Here is a 10,834-nt window from a genome sequence, read left to right as displayed (position 1 = left end):
AATTCTGGAGAATAGCAGCACCGCTAAATGAAGAATCAGCAGGAGTGGCGCTGAAGCCAGCCTTCTCCCCTCACTGTGGCCAAGAGGCTGTCTCTTGCATGCCCGGGGACCACAGAGATGGAAAAGAACTGGCCATTTTCAGAGTCCCAAATCTTCCTCTTAGATTCCTGATTGGGCTGTTTACCTTTTCACATCCTTTTGAGAGGAGGTGGTTTTCCTCCAGATTTCTTTCCAAGTTCCCTCAGGGCCATGTTTGGGGTTCTGGGAAATGGAAATATACCCTGCTGCTTCCTTTTACTGCACCCTCCCAATTTGAGCTAGAGAAGCTGTGTACTGTGCTGGCGGGAGTCGAGCACAGCTGCCACCATCGTCTGGGCTGACTCCACTCCTCCCTCGGCCAACAGGTCTCCCAGCGGACAGTGCACTAAGCTCCCTCATCCTGCTAGCGGCTTCAGGAAGCAGGGAAGTGGCTGGGTACCAGTGAGGTGACTGAACAGGGAGGCAGAGGTTGTGGGCAGAATTAAGGGCTTGGGGTGGGCAAGAAAGAAAGCTATAAGATGCAGGACCTTTGATACTCCAGTCTCCTTTGCCTCAGGAAGAATCCTCAACACAAGCTCGTTTTCTGCCTTCCCCACTTCACACACACACCCAAATATAAAACCAAAAAGTGGGGCTCTTTTCATGGCTCTTTGGGAAGCCAGGCTCTGCAGAAGGATTACAGGCCCCCAGATGACCTACTGGGTCTTCCTTTCTGGGGCTGTGGTCTGGCTCCTCACCAGGTACCGCCTGTGCCCTAGAAACCACATGGAAATGGCTGGTAGCATGTCAGGGCCTCAGAGTGTAACTCCTCAGCCTGCCTCTAGCTTGCTCACCTCTGCCTTCTGACATTTATCTCTCAGTCCCTCCCTTTCCCACAGGGCTTCCCTTCCTTCCTACTTTGACCCACTGATAGCTCACATTGCTCCCTCTCTCCCACCAAGCCCCTGCAGAAAGTTGAGTAATGGATCACCCTGCTTCAGGACCCAGCCTCTCTACTTCCTTTGACACCTTGTTCCTCAACACTGATGACTTTCTTATTAGCTACCGTCTCTCCCCAGCTTCTCTGAGTGAAGAGTTTACTCTTTTGTCTCCCACATCTGGGTCACTGCTCCCAAATGCCCATCCTGGGAGGACATTTTTCATTCAGAGTTCGGTGTTCTATACCAAGATCCCACCCTATTCAGTAGGACTTTGTTTATTCCAGGGACCATATAAGAAGACCTTAGAAATTATATACATGGCTCGTGTGGCTCACCTAAGGTCACACAGCAAATTAGAGCTGAGATTAGAACATTTCTTATATCCGCACTGGCAGCTGCAGTAGTAATAAACATTTATTGAGTGTGGTTATGGGTGAGGCACTGTCCTGGTATAAAAGGGTAGGAGATAGGCCACCTTCTCTCAGAGACTGAAGACCCAAAGTCTAGATGGCAGGATGGGACATGACACAAGAAAACCAGGCGAGGCAGCATAAATCTGTGCAAAACGACATCAGCGCTGTAAACTGTTCTACCCAAGTCCAGAGGGTGGAGAGTTTGAGTGAGGCCAGTAAGGAGGAGTTTCCCATTGTGGGAAGAGCTCAGGCCAGATTTCCTGGTGTATCCTGATGTTCTGTGTGACTTTAGAAAGGACACTTCCCCTTTTTGAGCCCCAGTGTTCTCATCTAAGCAAAGGGGAGTCAGGGACTGATCTCTTAGTTCCCCCTGCCCTGGCTATGGCTATGAGGTCTGGTTCTGTGTGACCTCTCTTTCTCCCTTTTATCTTAAACTCCTCTGGGCAGGGTTGATTTGAAAGGTTGATAATTGATTAACTTTCTAAGTTTGTGGGGTCAATTCTAAAGAATGCAGCCTGAGGGGCACTTATAGTCCACTGGTCCAGAGACAGTAGGAATTTAGGGAGATTGTGGCCTAATGCGATAGAAAAGAGGCCTGTCATTCAGCATCCCATTTGCAAAATAAGCTTGGTAGGAGTTGTGGAAAGTTCTTGGGAAGCAGAGACCCTTGCAAGGTCAGAATCTAAATGGGCCTCAGGTCGGATGTTTCTTCCTTCCTGAATCCTCACTCAGAAGGTGGAGGAGCTCCCGTATGCCTGCTGTGGAGAAGGGCAGCTGTAACCCCTGTTCCCAGCTGGTGAAAACTGAGCAGAAGTGTAGGGGGCATCTCAGGAGGCCTGAGATGGTGATGCAACTGTGAGTAAATGTTACCAGCCTCTGGCCCAGGCTGGCTGGCTGCTCAGGGGCTTGGGGCTAGGAACTTAGAGTCCTCACTTTCCCCCACTGTCCCATCAACTGAGAGAAGTCGAAGAAACTAGAGGGGAAAAAGGAAAAACATGAAAGAAGGCACCAGGAAAAAGCAAATTAGTAATGAGATAGAGGAAGTAGGGACACCTAGTAGGGCCAAAGGAGGAGAAAGAAGCTGGGAGTGCTGGGAGGGAACCAAGCCTGAGGGAAGAAAGGCCAGGGGGGTGTGGCCTGGAGAGGAGTGGGCCCAGAGCTGCTGGTGACAGATGGGTGGACACAAAGAAGAGAGCTTCAGGGAAGACAGATGGATGGGGGAGGGAAGAGGAGAGGCTGGGGGAGGGTGTGCAGTGGTTGGAGGCCATAATGGGATTGGAGATGGGCTCTGAGCTGAGAAGAGGTGAGTGGAGAGGAAAGAAGAAAGGGGAGGCTGCCTTAGCAGACAAAGGCAGCAGGGCCTATGGGGCCAGGGGCAGAAGAGGGCTCAGGGGCCTCGGCACTGAAAAGGGGAGCTTCCAGCCAGGCTGGCAGCAGAGAGTGACAGATTGTGTAGTAAGCCAGAGTGGAGACCCGCTGTCACCTTCTAGAGGCACAGAGAGGTGGAGACAGAGAAAGACAGATTGACAGAGACAGTGGAAGCAGGCAAGGGAAGAACCTCAAAGATTGTAGAAGATCTAAGACCTGAAGCTGCTCCCCAGGAACACATGGGTTCTTCCTGCCCGCCTTGCTCCTGTGACCCAGAACACAGCACCTCCAGCCATGGGCCACCCTCAAGAAGGGTCAGGCAGTGTGGCACAGCAAGGGTTAATGCTGTGTGCTCTCCCTGCCAGCCTGCTTGCCTGGTTGGGTCCCCAGGGCTCCCCGCATATGTCACCCCCTCTCCTGCCAAACCCACTGCTTCCCAGCTCCTCAGTCCCTCCCCCCATCCTCGAGGACTACGTCCAGGCCCCAGGGTCTTCTCTACACACCAACCTCCCTCCCCAACAATCTACTTCAAGGCTGTGCGGAGATGAAAAGAGATTGTACCAAGCTGAAAAAGAACACCTGTAAAGAGCAAAATAACGATAACCATAGAGCCATCCGCATCACCCCATCCCCAGACCCTGTTCCTCCTGCCCTCCTTACAGCAACGACCCCCACAAAACTCCAGAGTTCTTCCCCCTGGCTGACCGGGGCTGCCGTCAACCTGAACTGACTTCAGAGCCTCCCCAGCCTCTCTTAATCATAATGCCCCCTATACGCGTGGAGGAAACTTCTTGCCACCTTAAGGTCCCCGTGCACAAATGTAAAAGTTGGGGTGAACACTTCACAGTTTACCTGGGACTTTCCTATACATGGTATAACAAAAGCCCTTTTTGGAAGGCAACATTATCCCCACTTCACAGATAACAAAAGCAGACTCAGTCAACGTTAAGTGACTTGTCCAAGGTCATCAGGACTTGGACCCAGTCTATTGGCCCCCAGTTCAGTACAATTAGTGGTTCTTTTCACCACTCCATACTTTTAGCTCCTCTTTATCAGATGATGTTCTCTTTAGCTACTCCCCTAAGGATCAAAAGCTAAATCCCTGAGTGAAGACTTGTGAGGAGGAGAAATAGGTGGTCCCGGAGCACTCTTGGACTCCCCTTTACCATCAAACCTCAGTTTGTACTGTGGGCAGCATGACCTGGGTGCTTCAAGTCTGGAGGTTGCAGGGTCAAAGGATCTGAGCTAAAAGTTCTAAAAGGAGGGAGACTGGGAAGAGGATTTCCTCCTGTTGCTAGGGTGTCTCTGGGTTCTGCTTTTGTTTTCCTCAGTGTCTCACTCTTTGGGATCAGCAGCAGTCCCTCATCTCTATAGATCTGTTTATCGTGCCTCCCCATCTTGTCTAGGTTTTTGTTTGTTTGTTTGTTTGTTTGTTTTGGTTCCTCACAACTGTCTGCACTCTGCCTCTCTCATGTCTGCATGTCTCTATCCTGTCTTGGGGCTTTCCTCAGGACTCTCTCCCAGTATCAGTATCTGTCCATCCCTGAACATCAGTGTTTTTCCACATCTGTATTTTGCTCAGGTCTGTGTCTCCTTAATGGTCTCCTCTTTTCAGGTCTCTCCCATGTCCCTGCCTCCCCACCATATCTTGCACCTCTGAGTCTCCCACAAAGTCTTGGCTACCTGGCAATTCTGTTCCCATCATCAATCAATCAATCAATTTCAATCTCTCTCTCTCTCTTTCTCCCCCTCCCCCCTGTCATTCCCCCCATCCCCTATGTCCACCTCCCTGTGACAAGTCTTCCCCATGTCTGTTATCCGGTGACTATTTTCTTATCTTTTCCTCTCTTTCTGGGTCTTAATCTCTCTCCATATTCTTTTTCCTCTGCTTCTTCATCTCCCATTTGTCCATATCTCTCCTCTCCTTCATGGCACGCTCTCCTGAGTCTCTTGGTATCCCAATTTCTTGGATGGGGTGGAGGGCAGAAGAGGGGGAGGTAGAATTGTTGTAGCTGGGGGCTCATTAGATGGAGATTGGTTTTTAATCAGCACCATGGCAATGATGATGCAAGAACTAAGATGCCACCTGATCCCCTGCCCCCCACCCCCCTCCTCAAGCCTCCTTTCCCCTCCAGCTCAGCCCATCTGCTGGCGCCTGGGCACCTGTCTGGGCCTGCCCAGGTGGGAGTTGGCACCTCCCAGACCTGGGAGTGAGGAGGGGTGGGAGAGCTTGGGGAAGAATCACAGGACTCCCCTTAGGGAACGCCTCACCCTGGAGAAAGCCCAGAATAGGTTGATCGAAGCAGGGAAATGGCAAATGCCTCCAACAGCCTGAAGGGAGTGTATGGTCCTACTAAGGTGCTGGCCCTGGTCACATGCATTATCTCATTTAATCTCCATGCCAACCTAAGAAGCAGCTAGAATTAACCTCATTTTACAGAAAAGGACAGTTGAGGCTCAAGGAGTTACGTTACTCGTTAGAGATCACATAGCCAAAAGGGCCTTCTTCACTGTAGCACACGGTCTCTGGAGTCCTCCCAGCCATGGTTCCAGGTACTCACAAAGGTTCAGTGAAGACATTCCACAGCTGAGTAGGGGAGAGAACTTAAGACACTGACACCTGTCCTGCTGCCTCTCTGTACTTCCCTTGGTCCCAGCTCTTGCCACTCTGCAATGTGCACGTATGTGCATGCGTGCGCATGCACACACACACATACACACACACACACACACATACACACAGAGGAGGGAGGCAGCTGAGCTATTGATATAAACTTAATTAATGGCCATTTGCATATAATTTTCTATGTAATTTTCTTATTGCTCATTAGATGGCCCAGCATATGCGAAGCTGCCTGGGCTGCCCTGCCCTCCTCTCCCAGTGTCCTTCCAATACTGGTTCTTTCTCTCTCTTCCACTTTGCTCCTTTTAGCCCTGACTTCTTTCCTCCTAAGACCCCCTAATTCCCAATGGGTCAGGTTGGGCTGGGCAGCCTAGAAAAGCTCCTCGTGGGATCTATGTCAGGAATTTGATCCTGCCCCCCACCCGCTGTGATGGGGTAGGTGAGAGAATGGGAGCTGGCATAAGAGGATGTGGAGTGATTGAGTCTCAGGGTGATGAGAGCAGGGCCCTGAACAGCAGCCACAGGCAGCCTGGCAAGGAGACTGTTGGGTATTAGCATTATGAAGGATGAGAGCTTGGTGAGGGAAAGGACTCTTGGGTCCTGTCCTTCGTTTTAGTGCTGTCCACTTGTGCTTTTCTAGATTTCTCTGTTAATACCTTGGAGAGCCTTCTTCCCATGAAAAAGAAACATGGGAAGGAGCTGTCAAAGTCACACTGGGACTCAGAATGGGCTCATGGTACTTAAACCGGGCTTCCTAGAGGTCTCTGTTTCTGCTGCCTCTGGTAGGAGAGACTGAGGGGTTCATCTGTGATCCTGCCCTGGCTCTCGCCCCAGCCCCACCCCTTCCCCAGCTCTCCATTTCTTGCTTATGAAATATGCATGGAGAACAGATGTCCCTGCTCCCCCACTCCCTGCCCCCCCCCAGGGCCAGCCCCTGCCCCCAGCTCCCGGGAGGGTTCGCAGGTCTCTCTGCCAATGGCTGCCTGGCCTGCCTGTTTAATATTGATGAGGGGGGGAGCCTAGGCCAGCCAATGGAGAGCTGGGGGTGTGTGTGTGTATCTCCATATATATACATAGGGCTGGGCCAGCTCAGGTGTGTATGTCTGTGAGTGTGTTCGGGAGTGTGAGTACTGGTGGCTCCAGTACCTGGCCAAGCCCACCCCCTCTGCCTGGGCCCTATATCCCCACCATGTGTGCCCCTCTCATCTGCCCCGGAGCCTGTCCAGCCACACCACGCTGCCCCTGAGAGCTCTAGAAAGCTGGTCACTAACTTTGCAGATGGATGTTTTCTGAGCAGCCAGAGAAGACTGGGGCTGTCAGCGCTGCCCCTGTCCTGCCAGCTTGGATCCCCTCACAGGGTCCTCCTAGGTAAAGAGGGAACCATGGGCTGGGAGGGGTGGCCGTGTCCCTCCCACTCTCTGGCTCAAGTCCCCTCCCAGAACCTTCCTCTAGTTCTTCTATCTCTAGTGAGCTGTGTCTATCTGCCCTGCCCCTTCCTCTTCCTACCTCTCCCCTTTGACTCAGTCGGGTTGGGGATGACAGAAGTGGAGGCAGGAAGTCCTGTCCTGGATGCTTGGAATTGCTGCTCTCCCTGATCCTCGGAGCCTGGAACTTTGAGACCAGAAGTGGATTTTGGGGTGAGGACTTGATGGGTAAATGGAAGCTGCTGCCAGGACTAGAACTGGGGAGGACAGTGGGGCCAGGTGGAGATGGGCCAGGGGTCAGATTGGGAGCAGATAGGAGGGGAAGGGAGGGCATAGAAAAGCCATCAGGGATGCAGGAACATGGGGACCAGGCAGAGGGAGAATCGGTCTGTGATAGACATGTTAAGAAACCCACAGCTGGACTCCTGAAGCATAGGGGTGGGGAGTTGGGGCATTGAACATGTACCAGAAGATGTTGACTTTGGGGCTTCCCACACTATTGCCATCCCCTCTTGTTCCTTTGGACCCCCGAATATGGAGTGTGTTCTAATTTCGGGACTAACCACCTTCTGTTTTGTTATGGTTTTGTGTGTATGTGCCAGTCAGATGTTGATGACCCTGCAGTGCTGCCTGCCTCCCCGCCCCGGCCCCCCCCCCACCAGCTTAGTAACTATTTGTCGACTACAATTGAGCCTGTCTTCTGTGCATTGGGGTGGGGCAAGGCTGGGGGGTCCTGACCCCTGTGAGAATGTCTGTCAGGCAGGAGAACCAGGACTGGTGAGGAAGGGGAGATGGCGACTATGAAGGAGACTCGGTGCTTCTGTTTCTGGCTGTTAAGTTGGCTGAGCTCACAGCGGGTGGCCCACTGTTCCTGCTTAAGAGCCTCCGAAGCAGAGCCCTTTCCCTAGGCTTCCCAGGCAGTTCTCCTGCTGACTCACCTTAACCTCCTCTGGTTAAGGGACAAGCAAACCTTAGCCAAGCCCCGTAATGGTGGTTTCAGGAAGCTATCCACATCCTCCTCTGCAGGCCCTGTCTGAACTGGCCTTGGGCTGTAGGAGGGTTCAAAGTGGAAAGCTGATTATGTTCCCTTTCCTCAATCTTCCTTGCAGAGGAAGGGCCAGAAGAAGGACTGAGGTTGTTGGGGACAGAGATAGAGGAAAGAGCTGGTTCTGAACAGGGGAATTATAGCCAGAGGAGATATCTTCACCTGACTCTAGTGGACAGGGTGGTAGGACCTAGTGTCTGCGGTGGTTGTGTCTGGGAGTGGGCGGTAGGCTGAGAGGGACTGAGCTGGGGCAGCTGTGCCAAGCTCCATATGTCCCAGTGCACTCTACAATGGGCAATCTGCATGTTTATCCTGGCCTCCCCCGTCACACAGAAATAGCAAGGGTGGAGTGGGGCCCTGGGAGGGAGGGGATCAGAGGGGCCAAGGCTTGTATTTCTCTCCTCCCAACTGGGAAAGGTTAGAGTCACAGCCAAACTCCCTTGGAGCTGTGGCTTCAGCATTGCTCAGGGGCTTCCCACTGCTTTTTTTTTATATTATTAAAAATTTTTTTTATTGCGGTAAAAAACACAACATAAAATTTACCATTTTAAGTTTGCAGTTCAGTAGTGTTAAGTATATCTGCATTGTTGTGAAACAGATCTTTTTCATCTTGCAGATGAAACAGAATTTTTCATCTTGCAAATCGAAAAATCTACAATCCATGAAACAACTACTTCCCTTCTCCAATCCCCTAGACCCTGGGAACCTCCATCCTGCTTCCCATTTTTATGAAGTTGACTACTTACATATCTCAAATAAGTGGAATCGTACAATGTCTTTTTGTCACTGGCTTATTTTACTTAGCATAATATCCTCAAGGTTCATCTTTGTGGAAGGATTTCCTTCCCTTTTAAGGCTAAATAATATTCCATTATATGTATATGCCACTCTATCCATTCATCTGTCGATGGTCTTTTGAGCTGTTCTCATATCTTGGCAATTGTGAGTAATGCTATAATGAACATTGGATGGCAGATACCTCTTCAAGATTCTGATTTGAATTTTTTTTTTCCAATTTCAGTTCTTTTGGGATATATACTGCTACACTGTTTTCCATAGTGGTTGCACCATTTTACAATCCCACTAATAGGATACAAGGGTCCCAATTTCTCCACATCCCAAACACTTGTTATTTTGTGTGTGTGTGTGTGTGTGTGTGTGTGTGTGTGTGTGTGTGTGTGTGTTTAATTCCAAAAGTGAAATTTTATTCAGTTATTGTCAAAATTTCATGGTATGGTACATTCAGATAGATATATACGCATATATAATAATAGGAATTTTCTGTTTTTGATAGCAGTCGTTCTAATGGGTGTAAGGTGATATCTCATTGTGGTTTTGATTTGCATTTCTCTGATGATTAATGATGTTGAGCTTCTTTTCACATGTTCGTTGGCCATTTGTATGTCATCTTTGGAAAAATGTCTATTCAAGTCCTTGCCCATTTTTAAATGGAATCATTTGATCTTTGTTTTGAGCTATACTGCTTTATAATATTCTGGATTTTAACCCTTTATTAAATATATGATTTGCAAATATTTTCTCCCATTCTGTAGGTTGCCTTTTCACTCTGCTGACTGTGTCTTTCGATGCACAAAAGTTTTTAAACTTGATGTAGCCTCATTTATCTATTTTTGCCCTGCTTTTGGTGTCATAATCAAGAAGTCATCGCTAAAGCCAATGCCATGAAGCTTGCTCCTCGTGTTTTCCTCTAAGCGCTGCATAGTTATAGGTCTTACATTTATATCTTTAATCCTCTTGCTCAGTTTTATCCTTCCCCATGCCCTCCTCATCACTTCTCCATCCCTGTTGCTCACTTTCTGGATTCTTTTCCTTATTATCTTTCCTCCGACTCCTTTACAACTGTCCACCTGCTTATCTCTCCTGCTGCCCCTATCTCTGCCTTGTTTCTACCCTTCATACCCCACATTTATAGTACCTCTCACCTCCCAGCCTATCTCAAACCTTCCTCATGCCTGCCCCATCTCTGAGCTGTCCCTCCTTCCTCTCTATCAATTTCCCCTTCTCTCTTTCAGGCTCCTGACTGGAACCCTGACCATGGAACCCTGAAGTAGCTCTGACTTCTTGAGCTCAGTGGCAGACCCCACCAGCCCAGGCCCTTCCTGCCCCTCCCACAACCAACTCTCAGGCTCCCAGAGGGAGGGGTGGGGAAGGGGTCCTGATCTCAAAGGGCAGGGGGCTTCCATCATGATGCTCAACTCAGACGCCATGGAGCTGGACCTGCCTCCCACCCACTCTGAGACGGAGTCAGGCTTCAGCGACTGTGGGGGCGGGGCGGGCCCTGACGGGGCTGGGCCGGGGGGTTCAGGAGGGGGCCAGACCCGGGGCCTGGAGCCTGGAGAGCCTGGACGGAAAGATCTGCAGCACTTGAGCAGGGAGGAGCGGCGGCGCCGGCGTCGGGCTACAGCCAAGTACCGCACGGCCCACGCCACACGGGAGCGCATCCGCGTGGAGGCCTTCAATCTGGCTTTCGCAGAGCTGCGCAAGCTGCTGCCCACGCTGCCCCCCGACAAGAAGCTCTCCAAGATTGAGATCCTTCGCCTGGCCATCTGCTACATCTCCTACCTGAACCATGTGCTGGACGTCTGAAGTGGCCTCCATGCGCCCCTCCTCTCCAGGCCTTGCTAGGTCCCTTCTCACCATCCATTGCCTAGAACAGCCATCGCTCCTTCCTGAGCCCTGTACCCTGGCATGGAGTCCCTCAGGCCCCAGGCCCAGGCAGAGTGACCCCTACCCCCTGCCGATTTCGAAGGTGACCTTCTATTCCAGGCACCCCAGGGCTGTCCTCATGGGCACCTTCTACCATTTGTGGTTGGGGCCCAGCTGGTTTGAAGTATCTGGGAGGTCGGTATACAGCCCTTGCTGGATTTACTAAGCCTGCCACCAATGGACCCCACCCTCCACTCTCTCATGGGCTGCTGTCTCTTCTACCCTAGGTATACGTTTTTAGAGATCCCAGACCAACTTCCTATCTCCCACCCTCT

At 50.9% G+C, this 10,834-nt stretch overlaps 1 protein-coding gene across 1 annotated transcript; it reads left to right on the top strand.

The window, feature by feature from the left end:
- The first annotated feature begins 26 nt into the window (after window positions 1-26).
- Window positions 27-10,567, top strand: NHLH1 (nescient helix-loop-helix 1). Its single transcript, XM_011373064.2, has 2 exons — window positions 27-6,731; window positions 9,866-10,567. The coding sequence occupies exon 2, from the start codon at window positions 10,038-10,040 to the stop codon at window positions 10,437-10,439; it is 402 nt and encodes a 133-aa protein (XP_011371366.1). The 5' UTR covers window positions 27-6,731; window positions 9,866-10,037; the 3' UTR covers window positions 10,440-10,567.
- The last annotated feature ends 267 nt before the right edge of the window (window positions 10,568-10,834 follow it).

This window comes from Pteropus vampyrus, unplaced genomic scaffold, assembly GCF_000151845.1.
Source record: "Pteropus vampyrus isolate Shadow unplaced genomic scaffold, Pvam_2.0 Scaffold217, whole genome shotgun sequence".
NCBI classification, from domain to species: Eukaryota; Metazoa; Chordata; class Mammalia; order Chiroptera; family Pteropodidae; genus Pteropus; species Pteropus vampyrus.
Note: the sequence above shows the minus strand (reverse complement) of the source record. Positions and strands in the feature narration are given on the sequence as shown.

Bases quoted from the DNA above. Each gene is read 5' to 3' on its own strand.
- NHLH1 (XM_011373064.2), top strand. From the start codon at position 10,038: ATGATGCTCAACTCAGACGCCATGGAGCTGGACCTGCCTCCCACCCAC.